Consider the following 23,997-nt stretch of genomic DNA (forward strand, 5'->3'; position numbering starts at 1 on the left):
ATTTTAGGTCTTTTATGGTTCCATATCAATTTTAGGATTATTTGTTCTAGTTTTGTGGAAAATGTCATGGGTAATTTGGTAGGGACCACATTTGTCTTTTTAAAAATTAATTAATTTTAATTTTATTTATTTATTTTTTGGCTGTGTTGGGTCTTCGTTTCTGCGTGCGGGCTTTCTCTAATTGTGGTGAGTGGGAGTTACTCTTTGTTGCGTTGTGCAGGCTTCTCATTGCAGTGGCTTCTCTTGTTGCGGAGCACAGGCTCTAGGAGTGGGGGCTTCAGTAGTTGCAGCATGCGGGCTCAGTAGTTGTGGCTCGTGGGCTCTAGAGCACAGGCTCAGTAGTTGTGGCACACGGGCTTAGTTGCTCCGCAGCATGTGGGATCTTCCCGGACCAGGGAAGTCCTTGCCTTTCTTCCTTTTTAATTAAAAAAAATTATTTTTATTGAAGTATAGTCAATTTACAATGTTGTATTTAGTTTCAGGTATAAAGCAAAGTGATTCAGTTATATAGATATGTATATTCTTTTTCAGATTCTTCTCCATTATAGGTTGTTACAAGATGTTGAATATAACTCCTTGTGCTATACAGTAGGTCTTCGTTATCTATTTTATATATAATATTAATCCAAAACTCCTAATTAATCCCTCTCCACCTTTCCTCTTTGGTAACCATAAGTTTGTTTTCTATGTCTGAGTCTATTTCTGTTTTGTAAATAGGTTCATTTGTATCATTTTTAGATTCCACATATAAGTGATATCATATGATATTTGTCTTTCTCTGACTTATTTCACTTAGTATGATAATCTCTAGGTCCATCCATGTTGTTGCATTCCTTTTTATGGCTGAGTCATATTCCATTGTATATTTTTCCACATCTTTTTTTTTTTTCCTGCGGTACGTGGGCCTTTCACTGTTGTGGCCTCTCCCGTTGCAGAGCACAGGCTCTGGACGCGCAGGCTCAGCGGCCATGGCTCACGGGCCCAGCCGCTCCACGGCATGTGGGATATTCCCGGACTGGGGCACGAACGCGTGTCCCCTGCATCGGCAGGCGGACTCTCAACCACTGCGCCACCAGGGAAGCCCATTCCACATCTTCTTTTTCCATTCATCTGTCAATGGATATTTAGGTTGCTTCCATGTCTTGGTTACTGAAATAATGCTGCAGTGAACATGGAGGTGCATGTATCTTTTCAAATTATTTTTCATCTTTTACAGATATATGCCCAGGAGTGGGATTGCTAGATCACATGGCAACTCTATTTTTAGTTTTTAAGGACCAATATGGTTCTGCATAGTGGCTGCACCAATTTACATTCCCACCAATAGTGTAGGAGGGTTCCCTTTTCTCCACATCCTCTCTAGCATTATTCGTAGACTTTTTAATGATGGCCATTCTGACTGGTGTGAGGTGATACCTCATTATAGTTTTGATTTGCATTTCTCTAATAATTAGCGATGTGGAGCATCATTTCATGTGCCTGTTAGACATCTGTATGTCTTCTTTGGAGAAATGTCTATTTATGTCTTCTGCCCATTTTTTGATTGGTTTGTTTTTTGATATTGAGCTGAATGAGCTGTTTATATATTTTGGAAATTAAGTCCTTGTCAGTCGCATTGTTTGCAATTACTTTCTCCCATTCCGTAGGTGGTCTTTTTGTTTTGTTTATGGTTTCCTTTCTTGTGCAAAAGCTTATAAGTTTAATTAGGTCCCATTTGTTTATTTTTTATTTTGTTTCTATTACTCTAGAAGACATATCCAAAAAAATACTGCTGTGATTTACTGACACTGTCTTTCTAAAAGTGGGTTTAAGATTAGTACAACTAGCATTAACTCATAGCGCTATACAGAATAAGAAATGCAAAGTGTCTGGCACACAGCAAGTACTTAGTAGCTATTATCATGGTTAGGCCACCTTCTCTCACTTCTAGTGTGGCAAACTCCTTGAGGAGCTCTGTCTTCCTTATGCTTAGCACAGTGCCTGACATAGGATAGTTCTCAAATATAGATTTGTTGACAGATAAATCCACCTATCCATCGGCCATCTAGTCAACATTTATTGAACAACTGCTAATTGCCAGGCACTGTTCTAAAGATGGATCAGTGAACAAAACAGCACAGGTCTGGCGTCTCAGTGCTTATGTTCTAGTAGGGAAAACAGACAAGCACATATATAGTTCGACAGGGAGCAAAAAGAGCCAGGTTAAGGGGTTTAGGAAGAGCCAGGGATGGGTGAAGTTGCTCTTTCACATATCACGGAAGGTCTCTCTGAGAAGGTGACATGTGGGTAGACACTTAAAGGAAGTGAGGGAGCAAACCATACAAATGTGCAGAATGTGTGTTCCAGGCCGAGGGAACGGCAGGTGCAAAGGACGTGAGGCAGGCACAAGTGTGGTGTTTCTGAAGAATGAGAAGCCTGTGTGGCTGGAGCAGGATAAATTAAAGAAAGGGCTTTGATATCTTCTTCACTTGATTAAAAATGAGCACACAACACAGTCCAGTAATTGAAAAAGATGTATTAAAATATTCACAAAAATACAACAATTGAAAAAGAAAAATTAATGAACTTGATGTTTTTTTTTTTTTTACCTAGCTGAATACATTTCCATTGAAAAACTACAGATGGATTGAAATTTTAATCTCAAGTAATCCTTTAGGTGCCCCCTTAGAAACATCATGTGTAGTTTTAAGAGGTCTCATTCTGCCAATAATCAGACATGGAAAGGACAGCCCTGCCATTTGGAAGCAACCCTGCTGTTGTCATCTGTGTCCAGGGACGAGGATGCTGGGACACAGGAGAAAGGGTCAAAAGATCCACAGGAGTTGGTGTGAGGAGTTTTGGAAAAAGCCCCAACACTGAGGTGCTCCACCCAGGTGTGAGCGGCTTCTCTCAGACAGATAGTCACAGACCCAGAGTAAGAAGCTGGCAGCTGACCACCCTTGCCCCGCAGAGGAGGCCACGGGGAGGCAGGGGAGGGAAGGCCCACGGCTGTGGTTAGCGAAAGCGAGGGCCGGTGCTCTAGGTGGCAGCTTCACAAACATGCAGAGAAATCAGGGCTCTTGCTATCAGGAGGTGTGAGGAAGTACGTATAGTAGATTCACTGGACCTCTGCGAAAGGTTACGGAGGATCCCCCTTTCTCTGCCAAAAACGACCGTAAGGAAGTTACACTTATCAGTGCACACACTTGGTCTCACCACAACCTGTCTTCTTTCCCCCTGAAGTCCCGGACGGCTGTACAATTCTCACAGTGGGAGGGCTCACCAAGAGTATCGTCATCCTGGCATCAGCCTGAAGGGTGACATCCCAACACCAACCCCCGCCTTCCCAACACACAAAAATGTCTCCTAAAGGTTCCTGGAGTTTTCACCGTGGAGGCAAAGAAGCCCCAGGGCGCAAGGCAAAGTTGACCACTTTGCAGAACTGTCTCGGGTAGAGCGCTCCGCGTCCCTGTGTCCTGCGCGGGACCTGTGAGCACAGAACAGGCAGACGCAGCAGAGCCGGCAGGTTTTCTTCCCACGCCGCAACACATGCCAGACGCACCAGCTTCGGAGATGGCCGGTATGTGTGATGACGCAGCCCGCTCCCCGCTCACGTACATATCAACGGAATGTAAGTTGGAGCATCATGTGAATAACAACAAATAGTCCCTCAGCAAATAAAAGACCACACGTATGGGGCAGAGTTCGTTTTGTAGCTCACACACCCTTTCTCTATGTAACCACTTCGTGCACACCTTTAAATCTAAATCCTTCTTTGTTTCCTTAAAACTCAGCCTTCAAACTCCCTCACAAAGATGACAAGATGGGGCGGGGTGGGGGGAGATGGCAGCTCTTAGGGGTCCTCAAAGTAAATGAGAGAAAAACTAACATCACCTGTCATCCCTACTTACCTGAACACATCCTGGGACCCTATTGTCAGTATTCTTCCTCTAACCGTGGGCTTTCAATTTTAAACGAAAAAAATTATTAAAAAAAAAAAAATCCAGAAAATGGGGGAATGACAATATAAGTGTTTAATGATTTTCACCATGCTTTTCAGTCTGAGTTAAAAAATCACATAGGTTTGAGATGGGGTGTTGGGGGCGGTGGTCAATGGGAGAAAATAAATTGAGAAGGATGCCCAAATTGTCTAGATTTCTCCTCATCTCATTGTTTATCAAAAGAACAAAAAACCAGAAACCGAAGAGATTCCCAACGTAGAAGTACTAACCTTGTTTGCTGATTTTAAAACTCTAGACCCTTTTTAGCCTCAAAGGCCTCGGAGGCGTCATGAATCTATTACAGAAGCCATGACTGATGCTGCCCCTGCTGGAAGCATGACTGAAGCTTCATATAGAAGATTCTCTAGAAAGCACTCTGCGATGCTGGAGACTGGCAGTCTCATTATTCCATTTCTGCCTACTTGAAATGAAACTCAGCTCCTTCAGGTGTATGGGGACTCTTATTACAAGTGCGAAGGACTTCAGCAAAGAATGTAACACACCTTTTGCTCTCCCAGTGGTACAGTACTCCTCAAGCCAGGCCTGGGTTCTCTACTTCAATTATATATTGATTATGGTATTGATCTAAAAGTACCTGGAAGGAAGGGACTTCCGGCACTGATCCTTTGCCAATCTTGCTATGATGAATCCACAAATTGAGACAATATGCTTACAGGGTGTGATGTTATAGTCTACACAACACTGAAAGCTAAAAACTGCCCTGTATTTTAGAAAGCAAAATAGCAACAAAATCTCTCACGCTGTCTCCGAGTGGCATAGCAAATGGATGCTTTCTAAAAACAACCGCCAAACAGGTGGTACACCCTGGGCTAAAGGCCACCCTGAACATGCTTCCATCATAGCATCTCCACTCTCCAAGTACAATAAACGCGAAGGCGGGTTAAGCCCTTACATGAAAAGGCCATGTCTATTAGAATACTAAAAGATCTGCTACCATCTCCATTAAGGCAAACCACATCTAAATGATGGTGATAGGAATGTGTCTGAATTTTCTCAACTGTAAATGACCCTGAAGGGAAGTACAAAAACAGACAATTTACGTATACGTAGAACCATACCATGTCTTCATCATGCAATAGTGGCTCCTCGCATCAGGAAGATTAAATAGAATATTTATACATATTCTTTATACACTTCTTTTTCTCCCTCTATGAATAAACATGTGCTTGTCCGTGTCCAGGTTTCCAAGGCCACACATGGTTATGAGCTACATTTTCTGCACAAGAGTCCAGTTTGGATTTGTTTCTTGCTTAGGATATGACTGGGGTCTTCTCAATTTTTCCGGATGTCCGCGTACACCACAGACTCTGACTTGTTAATCTTGTCGCTGTGATGTCCGCCAGAGTGGTCTAGCTGCGCATATATGACTGGGCCCTGGAGAAGAGAAGTAGAATTAGAGGTTTGGAAAAACTGGTGGCCCCATTAGGTGCAGGGACAGAAGCAATGATTAAAGGGAATATTGTTAAGGTTCCAGAGCGAAGAGTTCCCTCTTTTGAATGTCTTCAGGTACATATGTTCCTTCTTAGGAAGTTGCCTGGGCCAGAGCGAGTCCTCTGACTCTTGGGGAAGGAGGGAAGGCCGAAGGTTCAAATATCAGACAGGTGGCTGTGCTTCACAGCCCTTAAAGTCCCTTCCAACCCAGAGATCCTAAAATTGTCAACAGCAACAACAAAATAGGCCTGTTTCACGGGTAAAGAAAAGTTAATATAACCCAAAGTCGACGTCTCTCCCAATCCAGGGATTCTCTCTTTGAATAGTCTACTACTGTGCTCAAGCTTTCAACTTTGAAATCATAAGCTCAGGAGCCAAAGTATGTGGTCTAAAATAAACATCCTTGAAGCTGTTCTGTATGAATCTGTAATGGTGGATACATGACATATGCATTTGGTGAAACCCATAGAAATGTACAACACAAAGAGTGAACCTGAACATAAACCACAGACTTTAGTTAATAATAATGTTTTCTATATTAATTCATCAACTGTAACAAATGTACCACAACAATGCAAGTTGTTAATAATGAGGGAAACTTTGGAGAGGAAGGAGTACATAGGACCTCTCTTTACTTTCTGTTAGATTTTTCTATAAACCTAACACTGCTCTGAGAAATAAAGTCTACTAATAAAAAGAAGAAAAAAATGGAAAAAAAGCAAACATCCTCACTCCCATCTAGGAGTCCCACAACCTGCATCCTTTAGTGTGTAACGTGGGATCCTGTGGAGTTCAGGCCCCCCAACTTCTACAGAAGGCGTATTTTAAAACCCCCAAGCATTAGTTTCTTTATCTCTGAAATGGCACTAACAATAGTATTATACGTCTTAAGATGGTTGTGAGAATTAAATGAGATGATACCTACAAATAACTTAAGCGGCGTCTGGCAGCACTCAGTACATATTAATCATTATTCTCATGAACATATTGTTATACAAATATACTTGAAAATATACCGAGGTTACCAGTCAAGTAAATCAAGCAGTCAAAGTCAGTGTGTTTGTCTTTAGTCGGCGTGTGATACTCTCATTCCTGTCACGGGTAACACAACAGATCACGCTGTTAATACTGAATCAAACTGAAACCCTCTATATTCATCTCAAAAAGCGGCAAGTTAAATGTTATTCTACAAAATAAAAAGTTAAAGTTAACTATTTTCTACTTCCAGGAAAACAATGACAAAAGTGTTTTCTAGTAAGTTAATGGATCCTTGGTAACAGCCATTTCCAACAGAACAGATCCTGAAATTAAATTATGTAACTTCCTAGACAGTAAGACCTCATCCATTAGGAGGCTTAGGGTGTATTCATGGGGGAAGGAGTTTACACCGTGTGGTGGTTACAAATTCTTTCCCTTGTTGCATCTACACCCTTACAATATAATGCTGCAGCTCCTCCCACCAAGAGTCAGAACCTGCTTCTTAACCCCTTGAATCTGGGCTGGTCTTATCACTTGCTTTGACCCACAGAATGTGGCAGAAGTAACATGTGTAAGTTCCATACCTAGACCTCAACAGGCCTTGCAGCTTCCACTGTCTCCTTGATCTTGGAACCCACAGAGCCACCACCACCATGTGAAGAAGCCCAAGCTACTGCTGGCTGATGGGCGACACACAGCCCAGTTGTCCTGTGTCTCTCCGGCCCGCCAACTGCCTGCCAATCGTCAGCCTATGAGTGAGACCCCTGCCGGCTGTCCAGCCAACTGCAGATGCACGAGCGAGCCAGCAGAGGTCAGCTGAACTGCCCTAGACCAGAAGACCTGCCCAACCAACCCACAGAAGTGGGAGCCAAATAACTGGTGGTGGTTCTAAGCCACTATCTTTTAAAGTGGTTTGTTACACAGTAATAGATAACTGATAAACTGTGCGAGTGGAAAAGACAGAGCACAGAGAAAGCAACAAAGAAAAATAACAGAATAATCTCTGAATTGGTCAGTAAATGTTAAAACACCAGTAAGGTCTTTCATGTGAGACAGTATTGTCCTTCATGGCAAGAGAATGCAACGATTTGCTGAAAGTAACTGAGAAAACACTGAGGGATAAAAGGAACTTCTTCCTACTGATGGATTTAGTTTCTTCAAATTGCTTCCCACTATCTAATGTCCTCACTCCCTTTCCCCCTTAGAATGTAATAAGGCCCTCAGGTCAGGGGCTTTGTTAAATGCCTAGGACAGTCTTTGGCAGACTGTAGGTGCTGGATGAAGGGGTGGATGAAAGAATGGATCTAAAGGAATTCTCACCAGAATTGGAGCTCAGGAATCTGCTGATGGATCTAGCTCAATCTAACACAGCTCTCTAAAGTTGGGTTCCGAGGTTGACTTGGCAGCGGTAGGTACCCTGGGTCTCTGTGGGACGTGCCTCAGGACTTTAACACTTTGAGGGCCAAGACCACTGAGGACTTCAGGAGGGGTCAGTGAACCAAGATCAACTTGGAAATGTACCTGCCATCGCTAAGATATTTACTTTGGGGTGTTCGAGAGTTAAAACAATATCAACGATAACACCTGCATTAACCGAGCTGTTTTTTGGTTTTTTTTTTTTTGTCTGCATTGAGTCTGTTGCTGTGCGCAGGCTTTCTCTAGTTGCGGCGAGCGGGGGTTACTCTTCATTGCGGTGCGTGGGCTTCTCGTTGCTGTGGCTTCTCTTGTTGCTGAGCACGGGCTCTAGGGGCATGGGCTTCAGTAGTTGTGGCTCACAGGCTCTAGAGCACAGGCTCAGTAGTTGTGGCACACGGGCTTAGTTGCTCCACGGAATGTGGGATCTTCCCAGACCAGGGCTCGAACCCGTGTCCCCAGCATTGGCAGGCGGATTCTTAACCACTGCACCACCAGGGAAGTCCCTTAATGGAGTTGTTTTTACTGTACACCTTGACACTCACTCACTTTCCCTCATCCTCCATTTTTTTTGGCGTTGTCACAAAGAATTACCATAACCAAGTGAAAAATTGCTCTGTACATATATATTTTCCCCAACTACTTATTATACAAATAGTCTTTATTACTGAAAATGTTTCAAGAGACTAATTGCTTGACCTAGGTCTATTCTTTTAGTTTCAGTTAGAGATGAAATTACCCCTGAACTCTACTTGCATGAAATTTATCCCAATATAAAAACATACTGGTGAAGGTGTGGGAAGAGGGTCCAGGAAAAGAGGGTTATGGAAGAGCAAGGAGACCTATCTCTGAACAGATATTAATTTCTCGGAAGCTATTATGTCCTGAAGTACACTTTCCGTGGTCTCTGTAGCCCTTTAGACTCTGAATCTGGTCCTTCAGGCATTAGGGGACTCACACCTGACAAGCTAGCACAAGTATCACTAAGAGAGAACATCTGTTTTTACCACATGCTCATTGATTGTTCACAAAACACATTTTCAGTATTTATTTCACATCACCAAATATAGATGTGAAACAGATGTGTCTTGTGACATTCTCTGAGATAAATGAAACTGATTATCAAAAGGAAGTTGAAAAGAACTGGACAGGCAGGGTAGAACAAATACATGCCTTAGAGCCACACACAGATCGGGGTCTAATACCAGCTCTGCCACTAACTACTGACCTTGAGCAAGTGACTCAACCTAACTAAGCCTCAGTTTCTTCACGTGTAAAATAGGGACAGTAAAAGAACCTGCCTCGTAGGGCTGTTGTGAGGACTAAGTGAACGAATGCACATGCTGTACTTCTGGAGACATCACATATCTATAGACTATAGTTGACAAATACATAACTGTTCCCTCACTGTCCTCCATAAATACTTGCCCCCCCCCCTTTTTTTCTGACTGTACCACATGGTATGCGAGATCTTAGTTCCCCAACCAGGGGTCAAACCCATATCCCCTGCACTGGAGGCATGGCGTCCTAACCACTGGACCGCCAGGGAATTCCCGCTTGCCTTTTGTATACAAAGCATTAACCATTTCCAGAAAAGGATCTAGAAAACCAACTGTTCGTAAGATATATTCACAAAAATTATTTGAAACCCATGTCATTCAAAGCTAAGCGTTACAAAGAAAGATTTGTACTTATCTTTTCCCTAATGCCAGAATACTCCACTCTAGGTAGCGCCTACCTAACACCCTTCCCAACTCAACCTCCCTCTCTGTGTGCGGGAAGAGCCCTAATTCGGTTCTGGTGTGCACCTTTCCTCTGCTCAGGTAAACGACCCCACTCTCCCCTGCCCCCAGGGGTGAAGCCGATCTGTCCCCCTGCAGATGACTGGAAGGGGCATCAGCATGTGACCCACTCTGCCAAGGGGACTAGGAAAAGTTTGCTGGGGAGCCCCAGGTAAAGATTTTCCTCCATAATAAAAACCACCTGGGAGGAGAGTCAGCTCTCGGAATTCAGCTCAGGTGCCTTTTTTCATGAGCTGCCTGAAACCACGGCAGCCGTTCTGAGGCTAAGGGAAGAAGCCTGAGAACAAAGACAATATGCAGAGGAGGAAGGAATAAAATGGAAAGAACCTGAGTCTTAATGACATTGCTGGGCCTCTTGTGAGTTAATAAACTTCTTACTGTTAAAGGTACTTTTAGTCAAGTCTTCTGTTACTACTCTTCCAATTATAACAAAAATAGTGGCCAAAGACAGATGAGTAATATAGTGCACTTAATGCCCTGCCTGGCTATTACGTTTCATCTCTTGTAAATTTCCTTCCTAGAGCACTAGTATTCTTTCTCTTCTGATAAAATAACTTTGAGTTATTGATTCATCCAAATAGTAATGACTAACGCTATTAGACTCTCAGATGATGCCTGCAGGTAGAAAATGGAAGGTTCTGATAATCAGGAAGCATGTCATGATAGAACCCTTGGAAGAAAGTCCCAAGGGGTAGTTTGCAAACATCCCTACCATGCACCCATTTCACAGATCTGATTGCAATATGTGGGCAGCAACTGCCTAAACCTCTCCTTATAAGGCACAGTGTACCATGGACTCTTACAATTAGCAATGGAAAAATGAGAAGGGGCTTAAAGATCAACTTGCCCCAACCCATCATTTCAAAGATAAGGGAACAGATGTTGAAGTTAAATAATGCCCCACAAGTTAACACGATGAGCTGGACCCCAGCGTCAATACTAGTTTGTAACACATCACTAACCCTTAAAACACTAAGATGTCTATCTAAATATGAAGATTTCCTCAAGGCTGTTTTGTCAGGATATATACATAAAAAAATTCTCCATATCATAGAAAAGCCTGAAGATGACCTGAACAACCCAGGAGACTCTGAGGTTCTGGAGGGCAGGGACTGGGTGATACTCATGCCTGCATGTCCCACGTCCAGTTTACGCTGTAAGTATGCTGAGCACTCAGATGTGTGTGGAAGTGATCAAAGAGAACGTGCAATGGAATGACTGAATTTTCAAAACAATTGCTACCTTTGCTTGTGCGCAACTTACAAAAAGTACTTAATCTCATAAATTACCTAATAAGATGAACATATCAGGTCAAGCCAGTTTTTCCTAAACCGTGAAACCTTTTCTGCCTCAGTTTGAACAACTGAAGATGGAGTATATCAGAAGGATCCTGGTAAGAACAACTTCCACAAACACCTCCGGTGCTCTGACACAGAGGTGTTTCTGATACACATACTGAAGACGGCGTGTGATGGCAAGTAAGAGCACAGGCCAGCGTCACCTAAGGCCCTGGAGCACTTAGGAATTCTGTGGAGTATCTGAAGCAAATGTTTTAACCCCAGGATAGCAGCCCCTGTTCCAAGTTGACCATTGAATGCAAACTGAAATAAAACAAAAATTGGAAGCTAAGTCTCCAGGGGAATCACGCAGTCCACTTCCAAGCCTTGTGTGGACCGACTAAGGCTTTATAAGTCCCAGAAACAGGTAAGGCAGAAAATGTCTTTAACAAGTTGTGTAACTGTAAAATAAAAGGTACAGTACGACTTGATGAAAAATAACCAAGTAAGACAAAGGGTGCTCCAGGTACGTGTCACTGAACAGAAACCCTGATTTGCAACATGTTAGAGAAGAGGCCTTCAGGGGCCTGTACTGAGCGCAAAGGAAATAACCTAGGAATCGACTGTGAGGCATGCTGCGGCTTTCCCCTCAAAGCTGACCTGGTGTCATACTGCAAATGCTGAAAAATGATCACATAGATTGACACAGTGCTTGAACTGCTTCTCACTAGCCTCCAGAAAATGCCGCGGAGTCAGGCCTGGGCAGAACCCTGGGGGTTTACTCACAGGAGAGCTGAGCCCATCTCTGGCTCAGGGACAGTAGTCACTGCAGGGTAGGGTCTTGGTGCTGAAAACAGGGCGGGCAAATCCACTTACTGAACAGGGAGCCCTCCTCTCTCCTTCCTCTGCTCCATTCCCAAGCATGGAATCAGAGGATTTCTTTCTGGAGAAATCGACTAACCCAAGAGAAAAGACCTTAGCAACTGACACTTAGGGGTCCCCCAGTGAAAGCCAGCCAGCACTTTATCCAAACAGTGAAGCCTACTAGTCAGTAAGCTCTGTCTCTGCACAAAGAGCTCGTGATCAGATCTGAGTGCCTTCAATACAAACAGATAACCAAGGATCGCTGGGCCTTTGAGGAAAGCTTTTAACGTGACAGACAAAAATTATAAAAGAAAAAAGGGAATTCAAAAGAAACAGCAAAATCTAGTAACAGAAGAAAACATTGTTTAAAAATCATGAAACAAGAAAAAATGATATGCTCAGAGAGATAAGACAATGCATCCATGAAAAGTACTGGTTATCAGAACCAGAATAAGCAATGGCTCTTGAAAATTAATAAAAAGATAGCAGAAATTAAATATTTAATAAAAGTTGGAAGATAAAGTTACAGAAATTTTCTAGAAGAAACTGCAAAACAGAAAAAATTAAGAAAACGAAAGGACTGCTCTAGATGATCTAACTGCTAACAGGAATTTCCAAAAGAGAGGATAGAAAATGGAAGGAGGAAATTTTCCAAAGAATAATGGAAGACAATACCCTAAAACTGAAGGGCAGAGTTTTCAGACTGAAAAAGCCCACTGAGTAGCCAGTACAATGAACAAAAAAGGCCCACAATTTTATAAAATTTCAGAGCATGAGGGATAAAAAAGATTCTAAGGGAAGGGGAATAAAACTGGTCCCACCCGAAGGAGGAATCAGAACTGTATCAACTTCTTAGCATTGGAAGCTACAAAAATCAGCAATGCCTCAATATGCTGTAGGAAAATGATTTCCAACCTGGAATCCTACCCAACCAGATGATCAGTCAAGCTTGAGGGAGGAGAATAAAAACAATTTTAGACCTGCTAAAAACAAATGTATTATCTTACAGTTTTGGAGGTCAAAAGTCTGAAATGTGATTCACTGGGCTAAATGAAGGTATCAGCAGGGCTGCATTCCTTCTAGGGGCTCTAGGGAGAATCTGCTTCCTTGCTTTTTCCAGCTTATGGAAGCTGCCTGCATTCCTTGGCTTGTGACCCCTTCCTTCATCTTCAAAGCCAGTAGAATAGCATCTTCAAGTCTCTGGCTTTCACCCTCCTGCCTTCCTCTTATAAGAACCTTTATGGGGCTTCCCTGGTGGCGCAGTGGTTGAGAGTCCGCCTGCCGATGCAGGGGACGCGGGTTCGTGCCCCGGTCCGGGAAGATCCCATGTGCCGCGGAGCGGCTGGGCCCGTGAGCCATGGCCGCTGAGCCTGTGCTCCGCAGCGGGAGAGGCTGCAGCAGTGAGAGGCCTGCGTATCGCAAAAAAAAAGAACCCTTATGATTACATTCGGCCCACATGGATAATCCAGGAAAATCTCCCCATCTCAAGATCTGTAATCACAGCTGCAAAGTCCCTTTTGACAGGTAAGGTAACATATCCCACAGGTTCCAGGGATTAGGATGTGGGCATCTTTTGGAGGTCATTATTCTGCCTACCATATGAAGCCTCAAAATTTGTATCTGCTGTGCATCCTTTCTCAAGAAGATTAAGGAGGCCTCCCCAAACTCTGATGTCCGCCTCCTCAATTCAGTGAGACAGGTGAGCTGTTTGTTTTCCCCTCAGCGCTGCAGCCTGGAAAATGCCTTGAGGAGTAAGCTGGGACGATCACAGGGCTCTCCTTATTTGTTTCCCTTCTCTTAGGAATCATGGTGCTGCACAACCTGTTTTCCAGTGTCCAAAGTCCATTGTTTCTTTTTTTTTTTTTCCTCCCAGTCTGTTTTCAACAGGAGAACAACGCCCATGGCATTTCAAGGACAGAAGAAAAAGTTTCCAAGGCTTCTTTAGGTATTATGCCTACCTGTAACTCTAACGCCTTTATTCACAACCCTATTCCCATTCACAATCCAAATTAGTGAACTGAGGTATACTACATAATCCGAGAGAGACAGTCGGAGAGACAAACAGAATGAGAGAGATGGACAGACGGATTAGGAACAAGTAAGGAGCCTGATGCTGTGAAGGACAATGCATAGAAATCTAGGTTCTCGCCCCGATTCTGTTGCTAACTGGGTCTGTGCTTTTAGTAATTTAACATCGCAATGCCTCAGTTTCCTCACCATGTAGGACAACTGTGAACTAAGACTGTGGAATACTTCTTCCACAAAACACTGTTATCCTTTACTTCCTCTTAAATCCACCCGCCCCACTACGCCCTCAATCCCGCCTCCTCAGGGCAAAGTTATAACTGGCCACATTCCTTCTAATGCTTTCTACCCCAGAAGACCAGAATTGGTACTAAGCTCTGGAATTTCTGCCATTTATAGTTACGCCAGCATGGCCAAAACACAATATTAACCTCAATGCCAGATTCCTGCTAAATTCCAAATGAAAGTTATTTCTTCTCTGTACTTTCTACAAGAAGCAGAAACTAAAGCCTTTCCTTGTTCATCGAGCCTACTAATTATTCAGATAAATGTTTACTTTCAATTTCTCCTAAAGAATTCATGCAAAATAACTTTTCTGTTCTATTACCAACACCAAAATCAACTTTTTCCTGTGAATCCCATGGCTTAAAGAACACCTCAGTATAGAATCTAGTTCACTAGCTTTATTTCTTTGAGCAACGAAAGAAGAAGTATTTACATCTGACAAAGTCATTTCCTAATTTTGCTTGGGCCAATCTGTTAGTGGTGGTTTGGTGGAAACCTTTACTCAAGTCAGATTCTTCCCTACATACCTTCTTGTGGTCCTCCGAAACCAGCCCTTACGTTCCCCTCTGTTTCTCTTGCTCTCTTTCTGTCCGTTTCTCACAGCTCAGTGTTCTTTCCCACACCCCACACTGTGACAGAGCACCAAACTGCAGAGCATGGCATGGTGGGCGGAACTGCAATCAGCCATTACCTGGTGAGATCCAGAAGGTAGGCTCTTTACTAGACCCTCTGTGTCGGAGGGGGACTTCCGTGGAGCCTGCTTAACCGGTGACACATTCTCTGATGTATTGCAGCTGATGAGTTGGCAATTTGGAGAATGTAAAAAAAAAAAAAAAAAAAAAAAAGGAATTAAAATAAATGGAAACAAAAAATATAGAAATGCAAGTGATGACAAAATGAAGTAGAAGATGTATAAAAACAAAACTCAACAAAACAATGAGTATCAAAACAATCACCTATCTTGAAACTATTTTTTTATCCCTGACACTAATTCTTCCAAGTCAGTGAAGCTACTCCAGGGGAGGAACAAGAATCCAATGTGGTGCAATCTCTTTGCCCCAGTTTATAACAATGATATCTGCTGGATGGGATTCTGGCTACAATGTACATTTATCCTTTTGCTTCTTTGGCTTTTTCCCCTACCATAAATCCTCCTTTGGGATACAGGTTTAAAGGAGCAAGCTATACCTTCTTGATAGCAATTCGCTTTTGTGATCATCAAAGGCAAACCTCTTCTGAATGTGCTTCCAAAATGACAGACACTGATCCAGGCTCATAGTCTTGGCTTATCTCATTCCTTCCATCCCCTAGGTCCCCATAGTTTGTTTCCCCATCAATTCCACAACCAAACCCAAGAAAATCCAGGAAGTCATGGATGATACGAAACTGTGGAATGCCACATCACACGGCCTGAACTTTTTCAGGGGCGTCGGGGTCTTCAACAGCAAGCCCTATCTCATAAATAAACCAGGGAAAGTGAATGCCAGGAGGTAAACTCATTAGGGATTCCCTAATGGGATGTGTCTTCAGCAGAGCTTCAATCCCTTATAACGTACTTTTAAAAAATCTTAGGAGTGTGGAGAGAATCACATTTAAAGTGTCGTTACTAAGACCAAAGCGTACAAAGCATTCTGCAAACTGTGCCTTCTCTGAACCGGGAGGCTATATGCTGCAAACCAAAATGGTTTGAGTATTGTAACACAGAGAGTCTAACTCAGTAATAATACAATTCAAGTATAAAAAAATTAGAACACACACACACACAAAGGCGTTTTACATGAAGAACATATATGTTCAGATGACCATAAAACCTGACAACCCAATTTCATTGGGATGGTACACTCAACATGTTTCTAACACAGACACATGACATATTTGTGGACAAACCATGATAGCTGTTGGGTTAGCTCAGAGCTGGCTAGTTAGTTGTCAACAAGGGAGATGGGCTGAATACATACACATGAATATTAACAGCAACGGCCAATGTGATTAGTTACCATGTGTCTAGTGGGAGTGGAAGAGGAGACCCAGCCCTGTTATAGTCCCAATGTGTCGTCTATGTCAGCTTTTCTTAAGAAGTGGAAGATAGGCAGGATCTGATCCCGGCACACCAAGGTAGAAAAGGCAGGGGAGGGGGAAAAAAAAACCAAAGTAAGAAGAATAGCAGCATTCACGATGCCATGCAGAATTCTAAGGCACACTTTTCTGCGCCTTTATTAACCCAAAAAGCGTGAACTACAGAGACTGGCGTGTCACCACCCTGGATTAGTTTCATGTCGAAAACCAATGCTTCGGTTACATTTCATCATAAACCACTCACCATGCAAGGGGGCAGGTACAGTCAGCAGAACAGAAACATTCCAAGCAAATGATATCTGAATTTGAACACTTAAAACTCCTTAAAGCACAGCACTCCTAAAAAGTAGAGCGCCACAGCCCAAAGCGAGAGGTCCCCACCGTCCACCAGCCAGGGAGTCCAGGGCATGCAACCCTCAACCACAGTCCCTTCCGTGCACCGGGGACGCAGCTCGTGCTACATCAACTGAAACCCAGCCTCACTCTCAGTCTTACCACACGAGTTCTACCAAGCTTATACAGGCTAGCTTTCCAGCTGGAGTGGCAGAAAGAGAGGGTCCTTCAATTAGACACACACCCTATGCTCAAACGTGTTCTCTTTGAGAAGCCGCAAACACAACGAAAGTCTCCTTTTCTTTATTGCTGGTATATTTTGCTGTTCAACTCTTATTAACTCAGCTTGGATGAGCCCAGCCATGCAGTCGAGAATGGTCAAAGCAATAAATCTTACCAGACTACAAACAGGAAAAGCCCTGCATCATCACATCGGGGGGGGGGTCATTTATCAGCATACTCCTCTTATCATTATTATGTTTACCTAACTGAAAAGAAGAACCTTATGAGATTATTACCTAGAGATCAAGTTAAACTCATATTAAGTAAGTGATATCTGTGGCTTAATAATGCTAATTGCAGAGTGGATGATACTGAAACACAGAGCACAGACTACTGAGCAGTCCATCTCACCAAACCTAAGAGAGAAACTGAAACAGGGATTAGTGTCATAGTCTACGTTTAACAGCAGGCCACGGATTGCTGCTTGCCCGTGTCAGAACATCTTCTAAGATGGCTCGATTCCGACATGAAAGCTAACAGTAGCTAATTCTTCACAATTCTTTTCCCATAAAGCATACAAAAGTTTTCATAAACTCTGATTCCTTCCCTCCACCCTTCCCCCCAAAAGCAGAGCTTCTTACCCGGTGTAATCCCGTTTAGAGTTTTTCCGTCTATAGAGGACAGCCAGAATCATGGTGATGAGCAGCGTGAGACCCAGGACCACAGCAGTAACTATACCCACCACCACCCAAACGGGAAACGCAGGCAAAATCTCTAGAGAGAAAGAACAAAACAGGTTTAAGGTACACTGCGACAGAGAGAAGAAATGGAATTGTATCAAGTTAATAAACAAGTGTCTTCCTTTAGCAATTACCATACCCTATTTGATTATCCAAATTATGAGATCCTAGTACCTAACTGATGACATAGGAACATTAGCTGATAAAGAATGAGCTTTAGAACTAAAAACATTTCTATATACATAATCCCTCTCAGTGCTCTAAAATCGAAGAAAAGCTGGGGATGTGAATTTACCTCAATCTATTCTCCAACAAAGCAGACTTTGTCTCGAAATGAGAGAGCAGAACCCGCATTGCCTGCTTATTCTCCAAAAAAGGTGAAGAAATAGCTGTTTCTGCCAATGTTTCTGTTTCTGCCAATGTTAAAGCTTTACTGTTTCTGCCAATGTTAAAGCTTTCTCCTGGAGAATATTAAAACAATATTAATCTCCTTCTTTCCCAATACTCACCCCATCCAACTATAATGAATCTGGCCTTACTTCTAATTAACAGTGAAAAATTCATACTCCTTTAATCTGATCAGCATGCCCCAGACAGCAGGTTTATAAATGGAGAAATCAGCCACTCCGGTGGGAATGAGCTCCCTGACCCCCAGGCATGTTCGGTAGAGCCACAGGTCGATGGAAACAGGGAGCATAACTGTATGGCAGAAATACCCCTTTCAAACACACCCTGAAATGTAACTCTTGTTCTCTAACTAAGCATGAAATAAAGGGGACTGAATCATTACTGCAAAAATACTCAAGGAAGTACCTTTCTCTACAACATAAAGCCTAATGTGGCCCGGCTGGACAACAATGTCAGGCGGATTTTTGACATCACAGATGTAGGTGCCGTTGTGTATAAACTGCATATTTTCTATGTTGATTGACGCATCTTTCTTGTCGAGGTCTCCAGCCCAGCTGATTCTGTCCTTAAATGGTGGGTAATTCCCGGCATACACTTGCCCTTGGGAGTAGTGGAAAAACTGCAATTAGAAAAAAAGAACACATGAGCTATTCTCAAAGGTAGAAGTTCTAAACTCTATTATAGGCATGCTGTGAAGGGTTTTTTTAAAAAAAGACGTCATCCGAGGAGCTCCAATCAAGATGGCGGAGTAGAAGGATGTGAAAAAAAGACTTCATCCAGAAAGAAATGCCACATCATATTACAAATCTCAGGCTATAGAACCTAAGCCAGACAGGGATTTAGAAATCATGGAGTTCAACCCTGTTTCAGTTGGAGAAATAAATGTGTACGTTCTCTCTAAACCTCTCAATAGCCCAGTGGTGTAGCAATTACCACCCATATTTTTATAATAAGGAAATGGAGACTCAGAGAAACCATTTGCCCGATGTCACAATGACAATAGGTGGTGGATCCAGAGTTAAAGTCAGGACCACCTGACTCTTCAAAGCCAATGCTCTGATGGGCACCACAGTTGAGCCCAGTGAATCCAAAGGTTTCAGCCTTAACTCACAAAGCTTACCATTAAGATATGCAAAGCCATCAAGAAAAAGAAGCCCAAATATCACAGATCAGTTAATCTGATGGGTTACCCAGTCTTACTTATTGGTTTCCTACAGAAAAGTCATGGACGTGTGAAAGGAACACAGCCCAGACAACCCAAAATGTTCTCGTCCGCCTTTGCAGGTTCAGCCTTTAGCCCCTTCCTCTTTCCACTCTCACTCTCTCCTCAGACCTGCTTTCAGCAAGGGAACACTCTGTCAAACCCAGCCCCCTGGAAGTAAGGTCAGGCCTGGTGGGTGGGGATCTATCCTGATATGCGGCTTCAATACAAGCACCTCTGCTAGAGGCTGGATGTCTGTTCATATTCACAGATGGGGCGATAGTGGGGTTGGGGAGGGTGGTGGAAATGAGCATTAGTCAACCACTGAGCTGCACTGGCAATCCAAGCACAACATTTTCAGAACCTTTTGTGGAAGCTGCAAACCCCTGTGCAATCTCACCCATTCCTATGACTTAATGGCCATCTACATTTTGTTAACGCGCAAACCTCTCTCACGCATAGTGCTTCCTGGAGCTCTAGACCCCTAATCCAACTGCCTACTCACGCAGCTGCCTCCACCCTCCAAGTCTGCCACCTTCTCCTATCAACTCCATCTTCTACCTGTGTCTCTCATCTTGACTGATGGCTACATGCCAGTCTCCCAAACCATAAATTTTGGAGTTATCGTTAATTCCTCTGTCTTCCTTCCCATCCAATTAATTTCCCGATCCTGGGACTTCCCTGGTGGTCCAGTGGTGAAGAATCCACCTTCCAATGCAGGGGATGCGGGTTCGATCCCTGGTCGGGGAACTAGCCTCTCGCATGCTGTGGGGCAACTAAGCCCGCGCTCCACAACTACTGAGCTCGTGTGCCTCCACTAGAGCCCGCATGCCGCAAACTACAGAGCACACACACCCTGGAGCCTGCACGCCACAACTAGAGAAGAGAAAACCCACAGGCCACAACTAGAGAGAAGCCCGTGCACCACAACAAAAGATCCTGCATACCTCAACGAGGATCCTGCATGCCGCAACTAAGACCTGACGCAGCCAAAAATAAATAAATAGATAATAAATCATTAAAGAAAAAAAATCCCCAATCCTGTCAATTCCATGTCCTAAGTTTCTCTTTTCTGTTTAGTTCCCACTGATAATACCTGATGTTCATGTCCTCAGCATCTTGGGCTATGACCTCTTAACTGGTCTCAAGCTCCTCTAATCCATCCTCCACAAGGCCTGAATGATTATTGGGAGAAAAAAAATTAAAAACCATTTATCAAATATATACCCTGTGTTTACTATAACTAATGCTTGTTAGGAACTATGAAGGCTCTGAGGTTCTACCCTCCCTGCAAGTCTGCCACAGGTTGGCAGATGCCGGCAGAAGACACAAGACTCCTGGGAAGTCTTTGTTCTCATGAAGAAGACTTGGAGACAAAGGACCCTATTACTTACAAACAGCCAGCAGCATGTTTTTATCTGTGGCCCCTGCCCCGCAAGGCCCACAGGGAAGGCACGGAGGGGCTTGGGTGGATGCTGTGCGTGCAGAGGCTCGGTATCACAGCTGAGGAGCCCCAAGCTTAGGAAACCCAAATCTTTTATAATGGCCCCAAAGGGAGACATGTTACTATCTTGGACAGTAAGCAAACCTGTCCTCTGCTCCAGAGGGAGACACCGTCTCTGCCTTCCAAAGCTAGTCACTGGACAAGAAAGGCAGCCAGGGCCTCCGCTTTTAAGATGGGCAGAAATGGGAAGTACCATGAAAAATAACACTCTGACACTCATAACCACGCTGCAAGGTGAGATTCACCTTGGCAGATATTTGGCAAGTGAGGAAAGAGGCTCAGAAAACCTTAGTGACTTACTCAAGGTCACAGGTCTCAGAGACAGAATTCAAAGCTTAAGCTATTTTCATTATTTAATGCCTCTCATGTCTGATTATATCTCGCCTGCCCCAAACCCTTCACCTCTCTTCTTAACCAGGAAATAAACCATAAACTCTTAGCTTAGCAAACAAGTCCTTCTGTCATCTGGTCTCTGCTTTCCTTCCTACCTCATCTACAAGTATCCTCTGAAGCAGCAACATAGACCTACACTACACTCTTTCCCACCTTTGGGTCTCCGCAAACCTCTCCCTCATCAGACTGGGTGCCCTCTGAAGGCAGGGTACAAGCTGTATTTCTCTCTGTGCTCCTCCACACTTAGCACATCACAGGAACTGTCTGTGTTTGCTGAACCGCACTGATTAATAACGCTTTGGTCAAACCAGTAAGAAAGAGAGAAATGAAACAGTAAAAAAACTCACACACAAAAAGGGACTAGATCTCCTTATCAACCAACATTTATTAAGTAAAAGCCACAGTGTTAAAACCATGAGGGACGCCAAAGGTGTAAGATAGATCTCTACCCTCAAAATGCTTACATTCAAGATAAAGAAGAGAAAAACTGTCATAGCGAGGGAGTGGCCCAGATAACATGGGCAGGGAGTTTTTAAGAAGAGCTAAAAAGATCAAAAGAGGTCTTATGGAGGGATCACAACGTGAAGATGGGATACAACTTAAATGGCAAGAGTTCAGAAGTGGAAAAACAAAGCATAAAGCACTTTTTACTAGACTGAAGGAGATCACGTGAGAGAACAGAAGTGGGGCTAGAACAAACAAGCACTGTTTGCAATGGGAAACTCTGAGGACTCTGACTAGGGCAGTGGTGAGGTGAAAGAACTGTTTTAAGGGGCTTCCCTGGTGCCGCAGTGGTTGAGAGTCCGCCTGCCGATGCAGGGGACACGGGTTCGTGCCCCGATCCGGGAGGACCACATGCTGCGGAGCGGCTGGGCCCGTGAGCCATGGCCGCTGGGCCTGCATGTCCGGAGCCTGTGCTCCGCAACGGGAGAGGCCACAACAGTGAGAGGCCCGAGTACCGCAAAAAAAAAAAAAAAAAAAAAAAAGAACTGTTTTAAGACAAGGCACCTGATAGACTGCAGGACTGGGTTGAAAGATGGATAATTTGAAGTCGGGGAATAACCAAGGGGGTTGCCGCACAAGTCCCGGCACACAGTTTTTATCACTTAATGGAGAGTGGAGAAGCAGGAAGGCTGACAAAAAGCTAGATGCCAGAAACAAAGTAGGAAGAGCCAGCAAACGTCCTTATTTCTCAGCGTGGGTGTGAGGAATAGAAGGGAAGAGGTAGTGGATGGGGAAGGAAGGACAACCACCACCCCCCACAAAGCTCGAGATTAAAAAAAAAAAAATCAGATCCCTAGAAGAACATAAATACCCAAAAAGAACTAGCACAGAAGGGAAACAGAGGGGAGAAAAGATGAGCTCTGTTTTAGACATGTGGACCCGAATTCCATGGACCAGAAAACCCATATCTGGTATGTTGGGCTTGATTTTACTTCTCCTGAAAATCTATAAAAATGAAGAGTGTCCTGCTCATCTTATTAACTATGCCCTGACATTTGGGAGGTAAAGGATCCTGTATCAGTGACTGAACATTCTGGAAAGAACCATAATCAGACTGGTGTGTAAGTATAAATTGATTAGCTAAAAACATTAATCAGAAATACGGCATGTGTGGACTTCCCTGGTGGCACAGTGGTTAAGAATCTGCCTGCCAGTGCAGGGGACACAGGTTCGAGCCCTGGTCTGGGAAGATCCCACATGCCACAGAGCAACTAAGCCCGTGCGCCACAACTACTGGGCCTGTGCCCTAGAGCCCGTGAGCCACAACTACTGAGCCCATGTGCCACAAATACTGAAGCCCACGTGCCTAGAGCCGATGCTCCACAACAAGAGAAGCCACCGCAATGAGAAACCCGTGCACCGCAACGAAGAGTAGCCCCCCACTCACCGCAACTAGAGAAAGCCTGCGCGCAGCAACGAAGACCCAACATGGCCAAAAAAAAATAAGTAAGTAAATAAATAAATAAATTTATTAAAAAAAAGAAATACAGCATGTTCTTAATATTAAGGCTTGGGGTATGTAAACCTGCTTTGACCCACATGACAAGAATGTTTTGAGCATAAGTAAAACTGCTCTTTGAAGGAAAGAGCATCTGGGTGTCTTCCTGATGATGCTTTACTTTCTATAGATAAAACAATGTCCCTCACTTCTAGTCTGGCAAAAGATGTCAGTGGGAAATCTTCACAAATTTAAATAATTCTTTGGACTCTCCTGGGTAAATCTGTGTGTTTAATTTTGCATCTATAGGATACATGTTCCATGTTGATGCCATATTTATGGGAAGCAAAAGAATGCCTCTGACTCTGCTTCCCCATGACATTTGCACGGGTTCCTGCTCTCACTCACTCTGGGACTCTTTTACCCAGAACCATACCCAATTGGACCCAGTGAGGAAGTCATATAAATTTGTAATCTCTGACTTTACCTCACCTTTCCTTCCTATTCAGACACAACACCCAAGGGGCCTTCCTTTTTATAAATCCTGAGGGACACAGGTCCACTCAAACATTTGGAAATCAGGCATACATTCCAACCCAGTATACAGATAGATAGGTAGATAGAGATATCAATATCAGTATCAATATAGATAAGAAGCTGCATTTAAGAGATGCTGAATTTATTTTTTTGGAGAGTCTGAAGCAAAAGAAGGGCCTTGAAGTCCCTGATAACAAACTCACTCATTTTGCAAGTGTGCAATCAGAAGGCTGGATCGTTAATCACACTAGAGCAGTAAAGAACCCCGTGAGGTATGACCAGCGGACAGCAGACAAGCATTCCTACCGACACAGTGGTGTCAGTCCCCTCTGGCTGGAAGCTCCAGGAGACTGAGGTCAACGTGCCGGTCGTGTTAGTAGACTTGAACTTGCATGTCAGCTTCCCTTGTGTCCCATTTGCCACGAAGATTTCTTTTGGTGTATACACCTCCAGGGCCGATACACCAGCAGTCACTGGAGAGAAAGGAACAAGGAAAGCTTAAGAGTAGGATTTAGCATGAATACCACTGTGCATGTTTATCAGAGGACAAAGAAAAGATACAAGA

General features: G+C 43.6%; 1 protein-coding gene across 1 annotated transcript in view; it reads right to left on the bottom strand.

Moving 5' to 3' along the window:
* Positions 1-2,499: 2,499 nt before the first annotated feature.
* MPZL1 (myelin protein zero like 1) overlaps positions 2,500-23,997 on the bottom strand; it is a 61,515-nt gene continuing 40,017 nt past the window's right edge. Inside the window, exons 2-6 of the mRNA XM_027086411.1 lie at positions 23,739-23,905; positions 18,261-18,474; positions 17,349-17,481; positions 14,768-14,870; positions 2,500-5,375 (exon numbers count right to left, since the gene is read on the bottom strand). Of these exons, the coding sequence (XP_026942212.1) occupies positions 5,274-5,375; positions 14,768-14,870; positions 17,349-17,481; positions 18,261-18,474; positions 23,739-23,905 (719 nt within the window). The 3' untranslated portion in view covers positions 2,500-5,273. The remainder of the gene's footprint in view (positions 5,376-14,767; positions 14,871-17,348; positions 17,482-18,260; positions 18,475-23,738; positions 23,906-23,997) is intronic.

The sequence above is a fragment of the Aethalodelphis obliquidens genome, unplaced genomic scaffold (genome assembly GCF_003676395.1).
Source record: "Aethalodelphis obliquidens isolate GAN/ISIS:26980383/991018 unplaced genomic scaffold, ASM367639v1 scaffold55, whole genome shotgun sequence".
Lineage (NCBI taxonomy): Eukaryota > Metazoa > Chordata > Mammalia > Artiodactyla > Delphinidae > Aethalodelphis > Aethalodelphis obliquidens.